At 51.8% G+C, this 22,455-nt stretch overlaps 1 protein-coding gene across 3 annotated transcripts in view; it reads left to right on the top strand.

Moving 5' to 3' along the window:
* Nucleotides 1-471: 471 nt before the first annotated feature.
* The window catches only part of SLC6A2 (solute carrier family 6 member 2), a 37,610-nt gene continuing 15,626 nt past the window's right edge, over nt 472-22,455 (top strand). For all 3 annotated transcript variants that reach the window (XM_079906996.1, XM_079906994.1, XM_079906995.1), the window contains exons 1-4: nt 472-1,131; nt 12,069-12,200; nt 12,935-13,172; nt 22,256-22,394. In XM_079906996.1, coding sequence (XP_079763122.1) covers nt 858-1,131; nt 12,069-12,200; nt 12,935-13,172; nt 22,256-22,394 — 783 coding nt within the window. In that variant the 5' untranslated portion in view covers nt 472-857. The remainder of the gene's footprint in view (nt 1,132-12,068; nt 12,201-12,934; nt 13,173-22,255; nt 22,395-22,455) is intronic.

Genomic DNA, 22,455 nt, shown 5'->3' with positions numbered 1-22,455 from the left:
TCCAGACAGAGCGGGCCCGGCGCTGGGTTAATGCAATCGGCGCGTTACCTGGGGCGCAGGCTACATTACCAGCCCGGCCCCCGCCCGGCGCGGTCAGAACCAGCCAGCCTGCGCCCCGCCGGCCGCCCCGCGCTTTCAGCGCTCCTCAGGCCGCGCCCGAGCGCCACGCGGCGGAGCCCAGCCCCAGCCCGCGCCCCACAGCCTGGCGAGGCGAGGCGAGGCGAAGCGAGGCGGGTCCGGAGCAGGCAAGGCAGAGCGCACGGCAGCCGGGATCCCGTCGCCGCCGAACGCGTGAGTGCGCCCTGCGCGCGGAACCGAGCTAGGTGTGCCGGGGAGGCCCAGGTTGGGATGCGCAGAGGTAGGGTGCCAGCGAGTTTGAAGTGCAGAGGTAATAAGTGTCCGGGGAGACTCCTGGGGCTCTCGGACGTGGCTCAGACCCGAGCCGAGGGTAGGGGGCAGCCAGCTGCACCCGGCCGGGTCACCGCCCTGGGAAATCTCTGCCTGGACGTGTCCAAACTCCGCCGTTTGGGGACAAGAGAGAGCGGGTGAATGAGGGAAGAGCTGCGGGGTGCCTAGCAGGATCCCTAGGGCGGCAGGGGTGGTCTCCACCTCGAAGTGCCGTCCCAGTCGGGCGCCCCACTACCTCTGCTTCCAAATTTTTCCAACAGACGCGCGCCCTTTTCTAGGAACCTTGCGTCCGCTCAGCGCGCGCCGACCACAGTATCCCGGCGCTCCCGGGAGGCCTCGGGAGGCGCAGGCAGGGTGGAAGGGCCCAGTGACCGCATCTTTTCCTTTTATTCCAGCAGAGTCTCGGCGTGCTCCCAGTATCGCCGACTCCCCTCTCGCCAGCCGCACCCATGCTTCTGGCGCGGATGAACCCACAGGTGCAGCCTGAGAACAGCGGGGCGGGCCCGGGGTCGGAGCAGCCCCAGCGGAAGCGCAAAGCTGCAGAACTCTTGGTGGTGAAAGAGCGCAACGGCGTCCAGTGCCTCCTGGCATCCCGCGACGGCGACGAGCAGCCCCGGGAGACCTGGGGCAAGAAGATCGACTTTCTGCTGTCGGTGGTGGGCTTCGCCGTAGACCTGGCCAACGTGTGGCGCTTCCCCTATCTCTGCTACAAGAACGGCGGAGGTGAGCCCCCTGTCGGGCTGGGGGTTTGTACTTGGGAGGCTACCTGAAGTCCACAGCGGTGGCCGGGAGAGGAGCTGGGATACACACGGGAGGAGAAGAGGAGGCGGAAGGGCAAGTCTGGGACGCAGGAAGGGACTGGATAGGGCTCACGGAAAAAGGAGTCCCCTGTGGAACAGGGAAATCGAGGCATGACTTTGGACGGTGATAGGCGCATGCGTGGAAGGACCAGGTTGGGTGAGGAACTCTGACTTTTTGATGGTCCGCAGGAAGGGAGGTGGAGAGCTCTTGACTGGGCGCCAAAAGTGCCCACGGTGACCCCAACTCCAGCGCTCCAGGTTTGATAAAGGACTTGGGTACCCTGAAGGCACTTGGGAGGCCCTGCTCCCTTGGGGACAGAAACCCTGGAACAGAGACGCATAAAGAGAAGCTAGTGGCAGAGAGAACTCCACTCTCGGGTTGGTGGTCCTTTGGCTGGAGGGACCAGAGCACACAGCCTAGGCGGGATTGCATCAGTGGGTACCAAGAACTGGCCTGGTCCTTGAGACAGGAGGCCTGGGTGATTGGGATGAAGCGTCTACCTGCTGGGGTCCTGGCCACGTTGCAGGGTGGAGTGGGAGGAAGGTCTGGAGGAGACCCCAGTCCAGCAACCAGGCTCTCTCCCCCTCCCCCTGCTGGGTGATTACTGTCTGCCCTGGGATGAGAGCCTTGAAATCAACTATAGCCTACTCAGGGGGCAGAGTCCTGGGGGAAGCAGCCCAGGGGGCAGGATCCTGGGGCCTAAAGCCCTAACTCCTTCCTGAGAGCTTCTGCCCAAACCACCCCAGACCTGCCCCCTTTGCTGGGATGAGCTCAGGAGTACCCTGTAGAGAGCCTGGGAAAATGACCCAGAGAAAGAAGTCAGCAAAGGGGTGGCCACCAGCAACCGAAACACTTTTCTATCCACTGGGCCATCTGCCTGGCAGGGGCTCTGGCTCAGGACTCCAGGGGGTCAGAGGGAGGTAGGGTGAGGGTTTGGAGCTGGAGGGAAAGCTCATGACCTTGTTCCATAGGGTCTGGGCCCCTGCTGATTGCTTCAGTGTGTACTCTGGACACTTGCTTTGGGTGAGGAATGGAAAACAGATGATCCAGAGGTGAAACTTTTCCTCGTTTGACTGCTGCATCTTCTCAAGAGTTTCTGGTCAGGTTTAAGCATTCTGGCCCTTTGGACTCAGGAGGGAGGAAATGCAGATTCTCTGTATTTTTAGCAGACAGGGAGACGAGGAATGAAAGACAGACTAAGAAAACCTAGGACACTCTGTCTAGCATGTCCTCCATGACTGTCCGAGGCTGCGTGTCCCTAGACAGCAGAAGCTTCTGTCATCAATCAGCAATACTGATTGGGTTCCTCTTGGCATGAGCTACAGTGCTAGGCTCTGCAGGGGTCACCTAGATGTATTAACCACCACTTCTGCCTGCCAGGAGCTCTAGTCATCTAAGGGCTTCATTGTCATGCACTACCCATCATTTCCATTGTTATAAGTATCTGTTGAAACTAAAAGCACCCCAGATGGCCAATTGAACACATCAGCTAGATGGATATTCTGGGGCTTTCACTGACACTGTCCGCTCACTTGGCCACCGCCACCAACTGAGAGCGCCTGCTGTATGCAAGGTAGTCTGTACCAGGCGCCCAGGGCACCAAACACAGCACATTTGTCACACGTTCCAATTTTTAGGTGAAGTTGGCCAGAAGCTCCCTCTCCTAGGCTTGCTAGCCCTGCACATCACCCATCCTGAGTCGTTGAGTCATTTGTCTCTTTGTGAGTCTGTCTTCCAAACAGACGGGGGTACATTGAGAGCAGAGACTGTGGCTTTTTCATGCCTGTATTTCTAATGCCCAAGATAAGGGCTAGATCCTGGCAATGTGGTAGAAGGTGCCCGACAAACTTCTGTTGAATGAAAAAAATGAACGAAATGGTTCAAGCCCTCAGAGACCTAATGCCTACCCAGGAACAGCAGAACCCCCAACTCCACCGGCAGGAGCTAACAAAGTGAGGCAGCCTGTGCTGGTGGGAGGCGGGGTTGTCACCTAGAGATCAGAAGCCCTGGCTGTGGAATCCTGGGTTCCAGCTTCTAGCTGTGTGACATTGGGCACCTCTCCAAGCCTCTGTTTCCTCATCTGTCAAATGGAAACAATGGTGTTCAACTCAGAGGGTTGTTGTGAGGACTCAACGTGATAATGCTGTGGAGGGCCTGGCATGAAGTACGGCCTTAGTAAAGATAGCTGCCACCTCTTCTTCACATCCTTGCGATGATGCGTGAGATGGACGGGAGAGGTGTCATGTGCTCTAAAGGACTGAGGAGAGGCTGCTTAGGAAAGACTCAGAGGAAGTGAGCTGTGTGGTTGGAACTCAGCTCCTTGGGACGGATGGAGCGCGGACAAGCCTGGGGAAGGGAGCAGGTGTACTAGTTGTTCAAGAATGCAGGAGGGATCGTCTCTGAGATTAGGAGTGCAGACTGGCTGAAGGGCAGGCCGGGAGAGATAAGGGTGGAGAGGCAAGTTGGGGCCAGGCTATGGAGACCGTGGCTGGCAGGCTACGGGGTGGGGAGGTTATACGAGTGAATTTCCATTTCTGGCTAGGATGTCTACGGCTGGCACAATGGAGCAGTGCAGTCCCACATCTCAGAGTCTGAGGTGTTCTTACTCTGCACCCCTCCAGGGGATGCTCGGCTGGCTTCTTCTGGGCTTTGTCTCTGCTGAGACCTCCTGGCTGCTCCTTGTGGATCAGTTCTCATCCAGCAATTATAAAGTCAGGCCTAGAGATGGGCAAGCAGGTTGGCAGGTGGATATCCTGTCATTCTAGAAGCAGCCCAAAGACCCAAGTTCAAATCCCATCTCTGTCACTCTCTCTGAGCTCAAGTTCCCCGCTACAGCTGGAGGTGAGCTTGGATGACCCCCAAGATCCGTCCCTCTCCAACGCCTGGCTCAGCACTGCACCCAAGCCAGGACTCACGCACCCTGTTATTTAACAGGCTGTGTTCTCTTCTGGTGCCAGTGTTAACACGGTAACCTCCAAGTCCAGCTGTTCATGCTGGCCCAGACTGGAGGATGTTTTGAAATGATAAAAGTGCCAATAGTTTAGGCCCCTGGCTAATATATTTTTTTTTGGCTAATATTTTTTGAATATTATTTTTTTTGAATATATTTTTTGAATATATTTGAGTTACTGAGAAAGATCAACCTGTCCGAACATCTTCCCATAAGCCAGCTGCTGGGATGCACGGGGGCAAGTGGCTTCCTTCCAGCCAGGAAAGCCACTCTTGGAAATTCCAAGGCTTTGTTCAGAACCTTCTCAAACAGGGAGGCGGTGTCAGTGGGGCTCTTTCCAAGGTGCTCCGCTCCTGTGGTCTTGGGCCAGGCCTGTGTTGGTCCCCAGGGAGGAGTGGACGGATCCATCGAGTCCCCGTGTCTGTCTCCTTGCCATGGAAGAGGCCACTCTGAATTATCCTTTGTAAATGAACGCTTCTGTTTGAGATGTGTCCGGCTGACAGCTCTGAGCTGTCAGAGAGATGTCCTTTAAGTTCAGACAGACCTGAGTTTGAATCTGAGCCTGACACTTCCCAGAAGTGTGGCCTCGGACAAGGCACTCGTCCTTTTTGGACCTCAGTTTCCATGTGCAGAAAAGGAAGGTGACTGCCTCTCCCCACAGGGTGATATGACATTAGATAGAATATAAGCAAAGTACTTACAACAGTGTCTGACACGTAGTAGGGGCTCAATAAATGAAGTTGTTGCTGTTATTTTTATTGTTCAATGATTTTTAACTGCTAGACCCGGGCTAGATACAGGAGTAGGGCAGGGTCCTGATTTTGGAGCAGATTTGATTCTAAGAGGAAGTTAGAAGGGATATAAGGCTGGAAAGTGGTCACACTTGGGCCTGGGGTTTCTAACAGCCTAACCTTATCCCACTGTTTTTTCCCTACCTGGAAAATGGGGATTAACATTCCTATATGGGGTCCCATGAGATATGTAGTTCTGGGTCCCAAATGGGTTCCCTTCCTTCCTCAAGTGAGCTCAGGGTCTCAGGTACCCACAGACCTTTGGGAATCCTCTTGGCCAAAATATCTGGGGTTCTTGAGGTCAAGTAAGAGGCAGTGACGGGTACAAAAGGCAGGAGTTTGCAAACTCATCGCCCTCGCGTTGGGCCTGGCTGCAGGGGGCCATCTACACCCTGAGCTTGCCAAGCCTGAGGCTGATTGTTCAGCTCAGATGTACATGAGCCAGCCAGCTGGTATGGCCCTTCGGCTAACAAGTTTGCAGGAAGGAGGCATTCATCAGGGGCTGGAGCTGAGACTGTGATCTGGCATTACCGGCATGATTTGGCCCATTGCTCTGAGCTGGCCAAAAAGATCTAGAGGGACTGTTTTCAACAAGGTGGGATTTCATAGGGGTAAATGTTACATCCTGCCCTGTGATCCCAAACCCAACTGCCTAAGTAAGGATTAGGCCACAGCACAAGTGGAGAAAGGCCCCGGGGCTTTCATTAGCTGCAATCCTCTGTGTGAGTCACTGCCGGGATCCATTTATTTAACCAAAAAACCCCACTTACTAAATGCCTGTCATATGCCAGGAATATAGAGGTGAGCAAAAGGCAATCCCTGCCTTTAGGGAGTTCGTAGTCTATTACAGATATTCTACAAGTTAACGTCATTTTCAATTCTGTTATTGGAGATACTATATCCCAAATCCGGGAGGTGAGGTTCCACTCTGTTCTTTGTGAGTTATATTTCCTTCTCTAATATAGTTCTGACCATTCCAAACACCCTGTAATTTGTTCCTCTTAAAGAGACCAGGAAGGAAGAGGTGGGAAACCAGAATCTTCGAGGAGCTTCATTAGTAAGAATCAAGTCAGATCCTGCAAAGTTGACACGGAGGGAGAATTGTCACAGGAGGAGGGGTAGCCTCAACTCCAATTTCCCTGAATTTCACCCCCACTGACCTCCTTAGAGGGGCGGGGTTTAATCTACCAGAGGAGCAAGCGTGTTTCCTCATTGGAACTGTCCTTCTCTCAGAACTAGAGATGTGTGATGGCAGGACATGCTTCCCATTTACAGAGCACCTCAGTGCCAGGGACCTCACCTCCGTTATCTCTAATGATCACAGCAAACCAGTGATGCAGGTATTATCCCCCCTTACAAAGGGGGAACCAAAGCTCAGAGAAGTCACATTGGCTCAAGGTCACAAAGCCATAAATAGCATGGTTGGGGGCCAGGATTGCCTCAGATCGAGGCAAGGGGGTAACAGGAAAACTCCGTTTTTGTACACATTCTACTGTCTTTTGACACCAAATATGTGGGGTTTTTCTTAACACCAACCCATCCTCCAACTTTGGGGTGGGTGTCCTACCGTTCAATTCTGACACCACCTGGAGTTAGTGCAGACCCCACAGGTTAGGGCTCAGTCTCACAAGAATTCTCTCACTTCACAGGCCAGTCACAAGGGTCAAGATGTCACCTGTGCTTCTGACCAACCGGCTATAATCAGGGGTTCCCATGATCCCCTCTGCAGGTTTGATAATTTGCTATAACAGCTCACAGAACTCAGAGAAACATTTGCCAGTTTGTTATAAAGGCTATTATGAAGGGTACATGTAAACAGCCAGGTGAAGAAGTACACAGGGGGTGAGGTATGGAAGGGTCCTGGGTGCAGGAGCGTCTGAGCCCGTGGAGTTGGGGTGCACCACCCTCCCAGTATGTGCACCTGCTCGCCAGTGCATCAGTCCGGAAGCTTTCCAAACCCCCTACGTTCGGGATATTTATGAAGCCTCCTCACAAGGGCATGATCGATATTAACTCAATCTCTAGCCCCTCTTCCTTCCCTGGAGGGTGGGCGTGGGGCTGAAAGTCCTAAGCCTCTAATCATGGTTTGATCTTTCTGGGGACCAGCCCCCATCTAGAAGCCCACCAAGAGTGGCTTCATTAGAAGAAAAGACACTCCCATCACCCAGAAAATTCCCAGGGATTTAGGAGCTCTACGTAAGATGCTCCTGTCACCCCCATCACGCAGGAAGTTACAAGGGTTTTAGGAGTTCTGTGTCAGGAGTCCAGAGCAGAGACAGGGGGTCTGCCCTGGGCCCTGTGCCCTGATCTGTCCTCCTCTCTGCCTCCCCCACGCCAGGGCTGAGAGGGCCTGCCCACCCAGAGCACTGATTCTAACCCCCATCAAACTCCAGGTACCTGGACTCCGGAATTCCCTGCCCAAACACTCCAACATCCACCCACCCCAGTCTACAAGGTCCTCTTACCTGGACCCTGCTTCCCCAGCCTGGACTGTGTTACAGGCCTGCACAGCCCCAGGCCCAAGGGGACGCCAGAGGCTGTGGACAGAGCTTAGACATGTGGGCACAAGAGTCCACACGTACATGCAAAAGGCCTCACACACTGCTGGTTGGAGCTGAGGTGGGGATGAAGCAGGGTGCAGGCTCCCCCCAGGCCTCCACACTCCAGCGCAAAGCTCCAAGAACTGGGGATTCCAGTTTTGAACTTTATAATAGAACCATGCTGAGTTGTCAAGGTAGGATGATAGAGCAGGTTTGGCTTAACAGCTGTGGCCTGAGTTGTCACCTTTAAATATGTGGATATCGCAGGGTAAGTCTCCACCGGTGCTCTTGTCCCCATTTCTACAAGTCGGGTGGGCCTGCTGCATGCAGCCCTGTCTCTACTGAAATCTCACCTTCTTTTGCACCCTGATGTCTGTACCCTTGGGGTACCTGGGAAGCGGGGACAAATCTGGCTACCGTAGGCATTGACCAACTTTTTCTTGGAATTCTGGTGAAAGCCACGGGCAGTGACCACCCATAGCTGGGCTACAGGCACCAGGCGAACGGTCCTGTGCGTTTTCACTTCTTAATACATCGGGATGTGGCCAGTTTGAGGAATCCTACCCTCCACCAACTGGGAAGCTGGGCCAGTGAGGTCTCAAGGGACCCTCCTGTCCCTCATGCAGCCCCTCCCTCATCAGTCTCTCCACCCCCACACCAGGCCTGGCCCGCACCTCCTCTCGCTGAGCCACCTCCCACAGGCATCCCGTCCCCTCCCCTGGGGTCCTCCTCACCCACCAGGGGTCTGCTCCAGCACTTCCCATCTGAACTGAGTGACCACTGGCTTCCCTTTTCTGAGGACTTGACATTTGCACAGAGGAGTCCAGAGCCCCTCTCTGACCAGTAGGGTTCCTCTCTAATGGCGGGGCGGCATCTGTGTGTGCCAGACAGATGCTTTTCTTACTGAATTCATCCAAAGGCCACGGGTCGGAGTCCCTTTCGCAGTTGACAGTCTTTTCTTCCTGTGTTCGTGTGAGTGTGTTGACGTGCAGAATCCGTGTGTACCTTTGCATGAAGATGTACAGGTGTGCATCTGTGTACGTGTGTGGATGTTGGAGACCCCTAGGAGCTGAGACCCTCGGGAGGTCTGCCCCTGTCAGCCCAGCCAGAGCATTCCAGAGCCAGGATTCTGGGTCTGTAGCTCCTCAGGTTCTCAGCTCTCTGGCCCTGCATGAGGCTGGATGAAGCTGACACTGCCACGCATGGAGATGAGGCAGGGCCGTGGGAATGTGGCACTTATGGGCCTCGCAGAGCAGTACCTTCTAGGAAGTTTGCAACCAGCCTTGGTGTCCCAGGAGCTGCTGCAGGGCTGTTTCTAGGAGAAGCATCCTTAGCTGACCTCAGGCACCCCTGAAACCTCTTTCTGACTCTTCAGCTCTGTCCTGGCTTCCTCCAGATCTTTCTGCAAGGGGGCTTAGGCCATCTCCCTGGTCGATGTCCTCTTTTAGAATAAGACACTGGCCACTGGGCAGCTTTCTGGTTTTCATTCATACTCAGCCATTCCAACATTCTTGAACGTTCCCCATCTGTTACCACCTGAAGCTTTGGCTGCCCCGCATCAAACGCACTTGGAAGAGTCTTGGGCTTGTGCAGACCCACAATCTTTCCTCCTCTCCTTCCACTGGAACTCCCAGCCAGCACAAGAGGGTTATTTACCTACAACTGGGCAATTTACCTACCTGTTGGCAGTGCCACCCAGAGGGTTAGAGTTGGGAAAACTGGCCAATGGGAGATCCCTGGTGAATTGGCTGACATTGCTTTTTCCTCTGGTTGTAGAAAAGAACATCTAGTTGACAGAGGCAAACCACGGTGCTGAGATCTGAGCCATGACTCCTGGCTTCTTCCTTCCCTGTTGTCCCTTAGACCACTGACTTCAGTCTTCAGGCCTGTTAAATACTCTAATACATCTATTTCCCTTACTCTCTGGCTCCAGGCCCCCAAGGGCAGTGACAGGTGGCCACAAGGCAGATCCAGATGTGGAGCCAAGCAAGCATATTTACTAGTTTGGACAAGCATCTTGACCTTTCTAAGCCTCCGTTTCCTCATCTTTTACATGGGATTGGTGGTAATTCTCAGGGATGGTTTTAAAGGAATAATTATGCAAAAACTTAGTGTGTGGCTTGGCATATAACGGAGCTCAATAAATGGTACTTGTTACTTTCAGCAGCTCCACCGTCACCACCACCACCCCGACCTCCATCAGCATCACCGGCACTGCTATCAGCAGCGTGAACAGACGTGGGTTCTAGTGCCAGACTAGCCCTCTCTGTGTGGGGAAAGAGAAGGGTGGAGATTGAGAGTAGAAATGAGGAGGGGAAGAGAGAGGTTGGCATGTGGCCGTTTCAAAGAAGTCCAGCCTGGAGCAGGGGCTGGAGGCTTGGAGCAGCCCATGACCAGCAGACCAGCTGGCTCAGCTGGCCCCAGAGTCCCAGTTTCAGATCACCCTCCACCAAGCCTCTATGCAGACTCATGTCCTCCATCGAGGCTGGGATATTCTGGAATCAACAGAATATTTGGGGAATGGCTCTGGAGCTCTGGAGCCAGGCAGACCTGGGCCCAAATCTCAGATCTATCACTGACCAGTTGGGTGAATTTAGACAAGTCACCAAGCCTCAGTTTCCTCCTCTGAAAAATGGGTGTAGCAGTTGCCACCTGAGATGGTTTCTGGGTAGGATAAATGGGATCACAGATGTCCAGTGCCCAGTGCCCTGCTTGATACACAGGAGGTACTCGTGTTCCAGTGGTTTCTTCCCTACTGCCCACCCTGCTAGTCCCTCTCCTGCTTCAGAAGGACTGGGTCTCAGAGCACTGCGGCCAAAACTTCATGCTTTGTCCCTAAGAGCCCTGGGCTTCCTGAGGAGAAGCCCTGGGAGGAAAGTGGAGACTGACAGTCTGAGTAGCTGGGGGAGTTTGACCCTGGGTGCATGCGACTTTGCCACAGTTCTCTGCTAGCCTGGTGCCCCGGTTTCCACATCTGTAAAATGGCGGTAGTAATACTTTTAGGGTTGAGGTGAAGATGGAATGAGATATTGCATGGAACACAGTGCCGGGAACACAGTAGGGAATATTATATTCCTAATATTATCATCGTTACGCATTTCCCGGTTTCTGCACTTTCCTAGTGCGGGCGGGTCAGAGAGTGTTTGGTTTCCAAGGTTACAACATCTCAGCCAAAGGCCAATGGCGGGAGGAGTGTGGATCTGGCCTGGCCACCTCCGGTTGCACCAGGCCAAGGAGCAGCCTAGGCTGACGTGGCAAGTACCCCTGTGAGTCACCTCACGGCGTCAGAGCCCGTTAAGCTCACCCCAGGCTACCAGGCGTACTGAGAACTGTCTCTGGAACTCAGACGTGTCTAATTCTACCAGGAATTTTCCCAGGGACTTGCTGCTGCCCATTGCCAAGGGCTCCCTGTAGCTTCGGCAGTGTTCTGGGTGGGCATCTTCCCTGGTCAGAGACTTGAGCCTCTGACCTCTTTGATCCAGTGTTTGTTTACCTTCAGCCAGCAGTAACAGAGTGAGCTTGATGGTTGGAAGACATGAATGCGAATCCTGCTTCTGTCACTTAGCAACAGTGCAAACAAAACCAATTCGACTCCCTTCTCTGCCTTCAGTTTCCCCTGGGGGGAAATAATGACCCTCTCTGATTATTTCTGTGAGCTGATGTGAGACTAAGGACAATCCAGTGAGGTCATGTTTGGGAAAACCCGAGGTGACCTTAAGCTGATATAGACATGAGCAAAATGAAAACTCAGTCATATGTAACTTTGGGCACTGTCTCTCTCTCTCTGGCCTCAATTGCCTTACCTATAAAAGGAAGGGTTTGGGGTGATTGGCATTCCCCAGAGTTGTGATTCATGAAAGAAAGGGTTCTATGTTGAAATTAATTTGGTAAAGACTGCACCTGATCTTCCTCATAGCCCGTCACAGCTTGTGCTTGTGTATCAAAGGCTAGGAGAATCCTGCAAGAAACAAGCCTATTTAGCTTTTTTTTTAATTTACTTTTGGCTGCTTTGGTTCTTTTGTTGCTGTGCATGGCTTTCTCTAGTTGTGGCAAGTGGGGGCTACTCTTCGTTGCAGTGCGCAGGCTTCTCATTGCGGTGGCTTCTCTTGTGGAGCACGGGCTCCAGGTGCACGGACTTCAGTAGTTGTGGCTTTCAGGCTCTAGAGCACAGGCTCAGTAGCTGTGGCTCATGGGCTTAGTTGCTCCGCGGCGTGTGGGATCTTCCCAGACCAGGGCTCGAACCCATGTCCCCTGCATTGGTAGGCAGATTCTTAACCACTGCGCCACCAGGGAAGCCCAAGCCTGTTTAGCTTTGATGAACACAGATTTTACTAATTTGAGCACAGAACCTCATTATTATGACTATGATTATGACTACTGCTATAACTATTATTATGTTATGGCTATTTGTATTAATTGCTCTGATTTACCTACCACGAGACATCCCTTGAGAAGTGGCCGGGTGCCATGAATGAGGACCCTCACAGCTCTGGCTGACATGGGTCCACACACTCTGAGGGGCAGGCCCAGGGCTGAGCAGGGATCTAGGGGCTCACACTCTGCTTCTGTGTCTTCCAGGTGCCTTTCTGATCCCGTACACCCTGTTCCTCATCATCGCTGGCATGCCCCTGTTCTACATGGAGCTGGCTCTGGGCCAGTACAACCGGGAAGGGGCAGCCACTGTGTGGAAGATCTGCCCGTTTTTCAAAGGTAAAGAAGGAATCTGGGGGAGTCAAAGGTTGTTCTAAAAGACTTCCGTGTGCCCCTGGAGAATCTGCTCCAAAGGTGGGATCTGCGGTAGACCAGCTCTCTCGAGATTTACAGTTATTGGCAAGGTCAAGCACGTCCACCGTTCAAAGTTACATGGAACGCATTGGGGGTGTCAGGGACAGCTTTAGCCTAGAAAGTCTGGAAATCTGGGTTCCAGTCCAGGCTGTACAGCTGAGTAACCAGAGGGAATCTGTTTTCCTGATTGGGAAAAACTCATAGAAGTGTCAGAAGTACCCAGAACACATACCACTACTCTCCCCTCTTGCTCCCATGGCAGACATGATAAGTGGATCACGTGCCTTTCCACCATGGGCAAGGGGCTTCCTTCTGCTGGGAGAGAATGTTATCATGCCTCAGTGTTATCCTGCCCAAGGGGTGGGGGGAGCTGGGATACTTATGCTCCAACACCCGACCCGGCTGCTCCCTGGGGCATTAAATGTCCTGGCACTTTCGCCTTGCCTGATGATAAGTGGACAGAAGGGGCTCCAGGGGCAAGAGAGAGCCCTCAGGCAAAGGAATGGGGGGTGGGGCCCTAGGGGATTTAGGGCTCCGACAATCTGCTACAGAAAAAAATAGAGGTGTGGGGGGTTGGGTAGTGCAATGGTCGGAGCAAGCTCCCCAGGAGAGGTGGTTCTGAGGAAGCCCCTGCCTGACCCCCTCTGCCCCCCACCCAGGAGTTGGCTACGCTGTGATCCTCATTGCACTCTACGTTGGCTTCTACTACAATGTCATCATTGCCTGGTCACTCTACTACCTCTTCTCCTCCTTCACCCTTAACCTGCCCTGGACTGACTGCGGCCATGCCTGGAACAGCCCCAACTGCACCGACCCCAAGCTCCTCAACAGCTCCGTGCTGGGCAACCATACCACGTACTCCAAGTACAAGTTCACGCCGGCAGCAGAGTTTTATGAGTAAGTCATCAACCCCTTGTCCTGTTCACACGGGCGCATCGAGACCTGTGCTGGGCAGGACCTGAGCCAAATGCTAAGGAAAACCACAGGAGGGGAGGGGGCCACGCCAGTCACTGTAATGTGTACTCAGCAGCCACCACAGGCATGATCCTGGCTAGAAGCCAAGGATACAGCCGTGGACTAAGCTTGAGGAGCTTGTGTTCTGGCACAGAATGGGGGTGGGGAGACAACACACTAGCAAAAAGGTAAGGAAGCAAGAACGCTGTACAGCGTGAACATGCCCTTCAGGAAATCAAACACATTTTAGGGAGTATAAGTGCTCTTAAGGAACTAAAACCAGTGCTACACAGTGATTGTGTAGGGAAAAGGAACTTTAGTGCAGGTGGTCAGGGAGGGCTTCTAGGAGGAGGTGTCGTAAGAACTGATGAAGTCAGCCAGGGGAACACCTAAGGGCTCAGCTGGTAGATGATGGAGCTGCAGTGAACCCAAGTCAATCTGATCCTGAAGCTGTCACCTGGTCCACCGTGTGCTGCTGTCTCTCTGGGGCTTCCATGGTGAAAGTAGCCAGAGTTTGTGAGTGAGATTTAGGAAGCGGGAGGCAGGCCAGCTGTGTACAGCTCAGAGAAATTATTTGGACTATGTGTATGAGAGGCACTGACTGGTGTAGAAGACAGAACATCTTTTAAAAAAAGAAACATTTTATGTTGAAATCATTTTAGAGGTAGAAAAAAGTTGCAAATGTAGTACACAGATCCCCTGTAGACCCTTCACCCAGTTTCCCCTAATGTTGACACCTTATACAACCATAGTGCAATGATTGAAATCAGAAAATTAACATGGATTAACTAACCTGCTAAAGACTATTTTTGAATTTGTTAGTTTTCCCACTAATGTCATATCCTGGTCCAGGATCCAACCTAGAGTCCCATGTGGCATTTAATTGTCACATCTCCTTAGTCTCCTTCAATCTGTGAGAGTTCTTTAGTCTTTCCTTGAGTGTCATGCCCTTGATGCTTTTGAAGAGCACTGGTCAGTTTTTCTATAAAATAGCCCTCAGTGTGGGTTGGTCATTGTTTTCTCCTGATTAGACTGACTTTGACATTTTTGGCAAGAATAACTTGGAAATGACATTGTGTCCTTCTCGGTGCATCATATCAGGGGGTACAGGATGCCAGTCTCTTATTACTAGGCATGTTGACCTTGATCACTCAGCTAAAGTGCTATCTACCAGCTTCCTCCTGTGCAGAGGTAGCATTATTCTCTGTGATTAGTAAGTGTCTTCTGGGAAGTTACTTTGAGGTTATGCAAATATCTCATTTGTCATCAGACTTTTGCCCACAGTTCTTACCATCCTTCAATGAGTCTTGCAAACAAGGATTATTATTTATAGTGTTGATCTAAAGTGATTTCTAGTCCCATCATTCCGTCTAGATTAATTGAAGAGAAAAGTCCCTTTTCCCCTATTTACTCATTCGTTTGTTTACTCATTTATTCATTTCTATCAGTATGGGCTCATTGGTATTTATTTTATTCTGTGGTTTTAACCCATAGCCATCATTATTTATTTTGTTGCTCCCTAGAATCCTCTCAACCTCTACTCCGTCCTTTTAAGTCCTTGAAGTTGGTAATAGTCAACTTGTTTTCAGTCACCTTATTTCAAATGTTTGCATGGTGGTCTCTTCAGAATGTAGCATCTATTGTCTTTATGCTTCAGGCGGGGGTGAGTCCCATTTTAGCAACCCCTACACAACTGTTAGCAGCTAAGCAGAAAGTCCCTGGTACAAACTGTGGGGCAGGACAAGTAAATCCCACTCAAACCTCACTCTCAAGGTACACATGGTCTGAGTAGTGGTTGGAAAACTTTCTAGTAAAAAATTAGATAGGAAATATTTTGGGCCTTTGTGGGCCACGTAGGTCTCTTGCATATTCTTTATTTGATTTTACCCTTTAAAAAGATAGAAACCATCCTTAGCTCACAGGCCATAACTCAATGGGCCACAGCTGGATTTGGGGACGGGGCGGGGAGGGGCGGGGCATGGCTTGCTGACTGCTGGTCTGGAGCAGTCCTGCTCAGGAGAACTCCCCATGATAGAAATGTCCTATGTCTGCACAGCCCAGTGCAGTAGCTACATGCCACACGTGGTTAGTGAGCAGTTGAAATGTGGCTAGCGTGACTAAGTTGAATTTTTTTTTTTTTTTTGCGGTACGCGGGCCTCTCACTGCTGTGGCCTCTCCCGTTGCGGAGCACAGGCTCCGGACGTGCAGGCTCAGCGGCCATGGCTCACGGGCCCAGCCGCTCCACGGCATGTGGGATCTTTCCGGACCAGGGCACAAACCCGCGTCCCCTGCATCGGCAGGCGGACTCTCAACCACTGCGCCACCAGGGAAGCCCTGAATTTTTAACTTCATTAATTTTCATTCATTTATGTGTAAATAGCTCGTGGTTACCATATTGGGCAGTGCAGGTCTAGAGGATGGAAAACAACAAATTCACCAACACCAAAACCTTAGGGCCACTCTGCTTTGGTCCTATATATTCCCTCAGCTAAGGACCTTGGAACGAGTCCTGATCATCCAGAGAGTGGGGTTCCTGAGGACCATTTCCACTCCTGCCATCTCGGTGCAGCATGACCAAGGAGCCTTGGTGTGGTTACAGGTGGCCTCTGGAAAGTCTGCTGCCTCCTGGGGCTCAGAGGAGTCAGGGTTCTCAGGGCCCAGGAACTACCCTCAATGAGCCATGGCGGAGAATTTGCTAAGGGTCCTGGACCTGTGTGTCCACCTACCCCCATCTGTGTTTTCTGCAGACTTCAGCAGGCATGTGCACAATTATGTAGATTTGGGAATTTTGTGGGGAGAGGGTCCACAGTTGTCATGGAATTCAAAATCCCTCTACAGCCCCAGACGGATCTGAAGGACTGCTGTTACTTAAAGTAAGCATCTAAGCAACACCATCGTCCCTGTCTTTCTCCTCATCACATCAACAGCTAATCACTTACCGTGTGCCTCAAGCTTTCTGCTAACTTCTCTGTATGTGTTATTTCAGTGTAAGCCTCACACCAACCTGATGAGGTTTCTGTAACTCTTACCTTCACTGCATGTGTGACGCGGCCTCATTTTGCAGATGAATAAATCACTGTAAATCACTGGCCCATGGCCACATGGCTAGTCTTGTGCAGAGCCAAGATTTGGACCCAGACGGTTTGCAGCTACAGGACTCGAAGAGTGGGAGCCCCCTTACACTTTGCCCCCAGGAGCCTCACTCTCCTCACCCTGGCCCCTCCCTTGCCAAGCAGTGAAACTCCAGAGTCTGCAGGCCTAACTTCTGTGTTATATTGGATTCTAGCCATTATAAACGGCTATTATTATTCCAAAATACTGTCATAGTCACAACTAACATTTATCCAGCTTAGATTATATCCCAGCCATGCATTTGGAAGTGACATTTGAAGTGAGTTTGAATCCAGGAAGTCTGGCTCCAAAGTCCAGGCTCTTAGCCCAGCAATGCTAAACACTGGCTGCTCATTGGAACCACTTGGAGAGCTTTAAAACACACTGATGCCTGGATCCCACACCCAGAGATTCATTTCATTGGTCTGGGTGCAGCCGGTGGGGCGTGGAGATTTGTATTAACAGCTCCTCCAGTGATTCTAATATCCAGCCAAGGTTGAAAGCCCCTGTCTTAGCCACTGCATTCTCCCATCTCAGACAGAATAGGATCCTTAGTGGGCTCAGGCTAACATGCCTACAGGACCATGTCATGGAAAATCTAGGGCCTCCTTTATGCTTCTCCTTAGGGGTGTGGCCTCGGACAATCCCAGAACCCTTAGGGACCTTGCAGGCGGAGGTTTTAGGCCTTCCTAGTTTATAAGTGTGGTTTGGACTAGGAGATGGTAAAGGATAGTGGAGCTGAGGGTGCTGCATGATACATGTAATTGGTTCCATGCTTTCTCCTTTATCATCTCATGATAAAGGAAGAAAACATGATCTTTCTTTTTGCTCTTGGCAACCCTCGTCCTTATAAATTAAAATGGGAAATGATAGCCTTGTCTCTAGTCTAGTTATTATTTGATTCCTTCTCTGACGTCTTCATAGCCAGCAGATCTGCCCCAGCTGAAGGGAGAAGTGAGTTGGGTTTTGAAACCCAGGTTGCTTTAATTACAGCCTTAAACTTCCTCCCAGCTTGGCTGTGAGCAGAATAAGGTGGAAGAAGATGACATTCTCTTATGTGGGGCTGAAGGGGCTTGGGGGATGTTGTGGGGAGCAGAATCCAAGACTTATTTCTACAGCTTTCTGCTCCACAGAGCTCCTATCCCCTCCCCGCCTCCCCCTTCTTTCCCCTCCTCCATCCTTTTAAGTACATCCCCACCCCAAGCTTCACAGCTGCCGTGAGCCAGGCACCAAGCATCTTCTCATATCCAAGTCCCATTTAGTCCTCGCAGTTCATGGAGGTGGGAATTACTCCTATTTTCCAGATAAGAATGTAGTGGTACAGGTTTTAGGGAAGTGGCAGAGCTGGGATCCGAACCCGGGCCGTCTGAGTTAAGGCCCTCATCCCATCCACAGGCGTCTCCCCTGTCTTCTCTTCCATCCCATCAGAGTCTCCAGTGGGGTGTATTCGGGACAGGAGTGCAGGAGTGTCTGTGGGTAGATCAGAGCCCTTCTCATGCATCTCTTTCTCACCCTGAAGCTGCTTTTGTGTGCTTCTCAGTATCTAAGTCATGAGCTGCCTCTGGATTTGTTTTTGCTTTCTTTTGTTTTTCTTACATCTTTATTGGAGTATAATTGCTTTACAATGGTGTGTTAGTTTCTGCTTTATAACAAAGTAAATCAGTTATACATATACGTATGTTCCCATATCTCTTCCCTCTTGCGTCTCCCTCGCTCCCACCCTCCCTATCCCACCCCTCTAGGTGGTCACAAAGCACCGAGCTGATCTCCCTGCGCTATGCGGCTGCTTCCCACTAGCTATCTATTTTACGTTTGGTAGTGTATATATGTCCATGCCACTCTCTCACTTTGTTTTTAATGGCCCTTTTATCTAAATGCTTCTGCTTTAAAAGTTACCCCCTCTCAGTCTGGGGACCCAGCAGGTAGGACTCCCAGGGCCAACCAACCCTGAAGAGATTAGTTGTTTTTTTTTGCTTTCCTCAGAGCCTGCTGGCCGATTCTCTTGCCATCTTGTACTTATTTAAGCTGACAGATTGAACATAACATTCAAGGGAACAAAACTTCCATACTCCCCAGGCTCTAGGCCTGAGGCCAAATAGCCCAAGGCTGAAGGAAACCCCGAGGCTCTGTAACTTAATCTGTAAAAGGGCACCCTTGGTGAACACGCTCAGGGAATAGAAAACTTCTACCCGCTGCGTGTTCCTGGTGGGGAAGAGAACTCTCCCTCCACCCCAACACTAACCCTTTGCACTTAAATGTCAAGTGAGATCTGAGCCCGTTTGGCCTGTAGACATCGGAAAGTCTGGACCGTGTGCTCCACGATGATTCATTTTCATTAAACTGCTGGAAAACTACAACAAACAACAAAGTTACTTGTACTAATCCCCAAGACTTCGGCCTGTTACGGGAGAGGAGGCTGGATTCACTTTTCTTGGAAATCAGCTCTGGAGTCTGGCTTTTTCACTGATGAAATATCTAGACAACCACTGCAAGGCTGAAAGTGGACCTCACACACATGTGGGTCACCTGGGCCGGTTAGGAGGCGTTTCGGCCATCTGATTGGATTCTAGAGTCATTTTCGCACGTTTGAGGGCAAGCACAGTTGGTTCAGTGCCTTTTTTTTTTTTCATGATTTTAACAGTCAAATTGGCCAAATGGTTATTGATACCATTCAATACTTGGCCCGTATGGAAAGAAATGGGAAGAAGCAGGATTAAGAGTCAGATGGGCTCAGTACCTGATTCTGGTTCTCCATATTTTTAGATATGCCCGGCCTCTCTTCTCTTCCAATCTCCTCCCTTCCCTTCGCTCCCCTCCCCTCCCCTCTCCCCTCCCCAACCCCATGCTTCTCCTCCTCTTCCCCTCCCCCTTCTGCCCTCCCCCTCCTCCCCTCCCTTTTCCTCTCTCTCCCCCTACTCTTCCCCCTCCCCCTCCGCCCCTCCCCCTCCTCCCTTCCCTTTTCCTCTCTCCCCCCTACTCTCCCCCTCCTCCCCCCTCCTCCCCTCCCCTTCCTCCCCTCCCCCTCCTCCCTTCCCTTGTCCTCTCTCTCTCCCTACTCTTCCCCCTCCCCTCCTCCCCCTCCTCCCCTCCCCCTCCTCCCCTCCCCCTCCTCCCCTCCCCCTCCTCCCCTCCCCCTCCTCCCCTCCCCCTCCTCCCCTCCCTTTTCCTCTCTCTCCCCCTACTCTTCCCCCTCCTCCCTCCTCCCCTCCCCCTCCTCCCTTCCCTTTTCCTCTCTCCCCCTACTCTCCCCCTCCTCCCCCCTCCTCCCCTCCTCTTCCTCCCCTCCCCCTCCTCCCTTACCTTGTCCTCTCTCTCCCCCATTCTTCCCCCTCCTCCTCCTTCCCCTCCTTCTCCTTCTTCTTCCTCTCTCTCTCTTTCTCTCTCTCTCCCTCCCTCTCCCACTCTCTCCCTCCTTCTCATCATAGGAGAGGGACCTCAGCCAGGGCCTCATTTTTGAGCTGAGACTAGCAGGGACAGAAGTTCACCAGGCAGATACATTGGGCCAGGAAGTGTGTTCTAGGCATAAAGGAACAGACGGTTCCAAGGCCCAGAGTGACGAGAGCTTCATATAATTCGGGAATGACAAGTGGCTGGTGGTCGCCAGGAGCCAAAGGCATGGTGTGGCAAGGCATGGGGTGCGCTTGGTACAGGACGATTGAGAAAGGCCTCCGATTCTGAAAGGCATATGTCTTTATCCTCTCTACCAGGATTACACAGCGCTGACGCTTTTGACGTTTGGGGCTGGATAATTGTGGTGGGAAGGCTGTCCTGTGCATTTTGGACGTTTAGCCTCATCCCGGGCTTCTGCCCACTAGACACCAGTAACACCCCTCTGCCCTCCAGCTGTGACAACCAAAAATGTCTCCAGCTGTTGCCAAGTGTCCAGGGAAAGCAGGGGCAAAATTGCCCCCAGTGAGAACCACTGTTTTAGGTGACAAGGAGCCTCTGAGGATTTGGGGGCAGAAGAGTGACAAAGTTAGAACACAGCTTCAGATGAATCGGATGGTTCTACAGCAGCACAGACTGTAGATTTAAGGAGGCTGCCTGGAGGTAGAGAGACTGGGATGGTGGGAGGATGGGGAGGTTTTTACAGTAGTCCTGGAGGAACAGAATATGGGTCTGGCCTGGCATTGGGCCATGAGGACTGGGGTGTTGGTTGAGCTGATTTCCAAGAGCTAGGGCTAGGAGGGGCCAGACACAGAGACTGATTGCTCAGGAAAGTTGATGCAGGGTGAGTAGTTTGTGTCCACAGCATCCTGCCTGGGGGCAGTGGGGATGAAGGCCGCTCTGGAGATGGGGACACGGGTCTTTGTGGGCCTTGATCAGCCACACAGCTCTGCTCACTCATTCCTGAGCGCTCACTGCAGACTCCTCTGTTTTCCTGTTACCACCCACCTCCCTCTCCCCATCTCGCCCCTACCACACCTGGCCACCCCTTCTCAACTCACCGGCTCTCCCACAGGCCCGCAGAGAAGGCACCAGCCAGCCCCTCGGTGGAGCCTGCCACAGGGACTCCCTTGGCTGAGTTTTCTGAGCACTCCTTAGCTTCTTTGCCAATGCCCGCTGCTCCTTGAAGGCTGGGACTCAGTCAGAATGATAGTTACAATGACCATTGGCGCTGAGCATCTCCTGGGTTCTAGGCACTGTCTCACGTTCTGCAACGTAAGCCTCGCGAGAGCCATTTTACTGAAGAGGAAAAGGGCTCAAGATGGGGAATGTTTGCACCAGCTATTGTCACCCAGGAGTTCCATGTGGCTGGAGCCATCACCTGCTTGTCCACAGCCTTGTCCCCTGCCCCCAGCAGTCCTCTTTCGGTTTTGACTTCTTTCTCACGAAATTAGGTGTGTGAGATTCATCCATACAGAGCTAGTTGCTATATAATATTCCAATTTATGAGTATATCATAATTTATGTAGTCTACTGTTTTTGTTTTGTTTTGTTTAATATTTATTTATTTATTGGCTGCATTGGTTCTTAGTTGCAGCACGCGGGATCTTTCGTTGCAGTGCGCAGTCTTCTCTCTAGTTGAGGCGCACGGGCTTAGTTGCCCCAAGGCATGTGGGATCTCAGTTCCCTGACCAGAGATCGAACCAGCATCACCTGCATTGCAAAGCGGATTCTTAACCACTGGACCACCAGGGAAGTCCCTGTAGTCTACTGTTTATAGATATTTATTTTGCAATTTGGGGTTGTTATGAATAATGCTGCTATGAACATTCTAGACCATGTCTTTTGGTGAACATATGTACAATGTTTCTACTGGGCAAACACCCAGGAGTGGAATTGCTAAAGCAGAGGATACACATACCTTTAGTTGGGGTAGATATTCCCAAATAGGAGAAAGGTTTACTCTTATCTCAGTCTCTAGACCAGGGATTCTAAACCTCAGCAACATGGGAATTTTGGAGGCTGTCCTGTGCCTTATAGGATATTTAGGTTGTCCTGTGCATCATAGGATGTCCCACTTCTCTATCCTCTAGATGTCTCCTACCCAAGTCGTGACAATCAAAGACACCTCCAGACATTGCCAAATGTTCCAGTGTCCACTGCTTTAGACCATGAGTGCTATGAGGGTAGAGACCTTTCCTCTGTTTATTTACCACCCTCTGCCTAGGACCTGGCTTGCAGGTGGCACTCAAGAGATATTTGTTATGTTGAAAGCTTCTGTTACCATTTAAAAAGCAGCCTTGGGTGGGGACGTCTCCCCAGATGAGTTGCTGGCCCAGGGCAGGGAGGTGCTGGGCACAGGCCATGACGATGCAGGGCAGGTCCAAGGGATGCAGGGCTGTAGCGGGGGCAGCCGAGGGCCTGTCTCCATCAATGTGCACTTTCGAGGACTGGCCTGTGGTCGAGGCCTTGATCATCCTCCCTGACGACACCATCTTCCCCGGTCCGCTCCCCTCTCCTCCCCGCAGACGTGGCGTCCTGCACCTTCACGAGAGCAGCGGGATTCATGACATTGGCCTGCCCCAGTGGCAGCTCTTGCTCTGTCTGATTGTCGTCGTCATCGTCCTGTTTTTTAGCCTCTGGAAAGGAGTGAAGACATCAGGAAAGGTAATATTTTTGCTTCTCTTTCAGTTGGGAGGTTGGCCTCAAAAAAGATGTTTTTTTCTAC

The sequence above is a fragment of the Stenella coeruleoalba genome (genome assembly GCF_951394435.1).
Source record: "Stenella coeruleoalba genome assembly, chromosome: 20".
NCBI lineage: Eukaryota > Metazoa > Chordata > Mammalia > Artiodactyla > Delphinidae > Stenella > Stenella coeruleoalba.
Note: the sequence above shows the minus strand (reverse complement) of the source record. Positions and strands in the feature narration are given on the sequence as shown.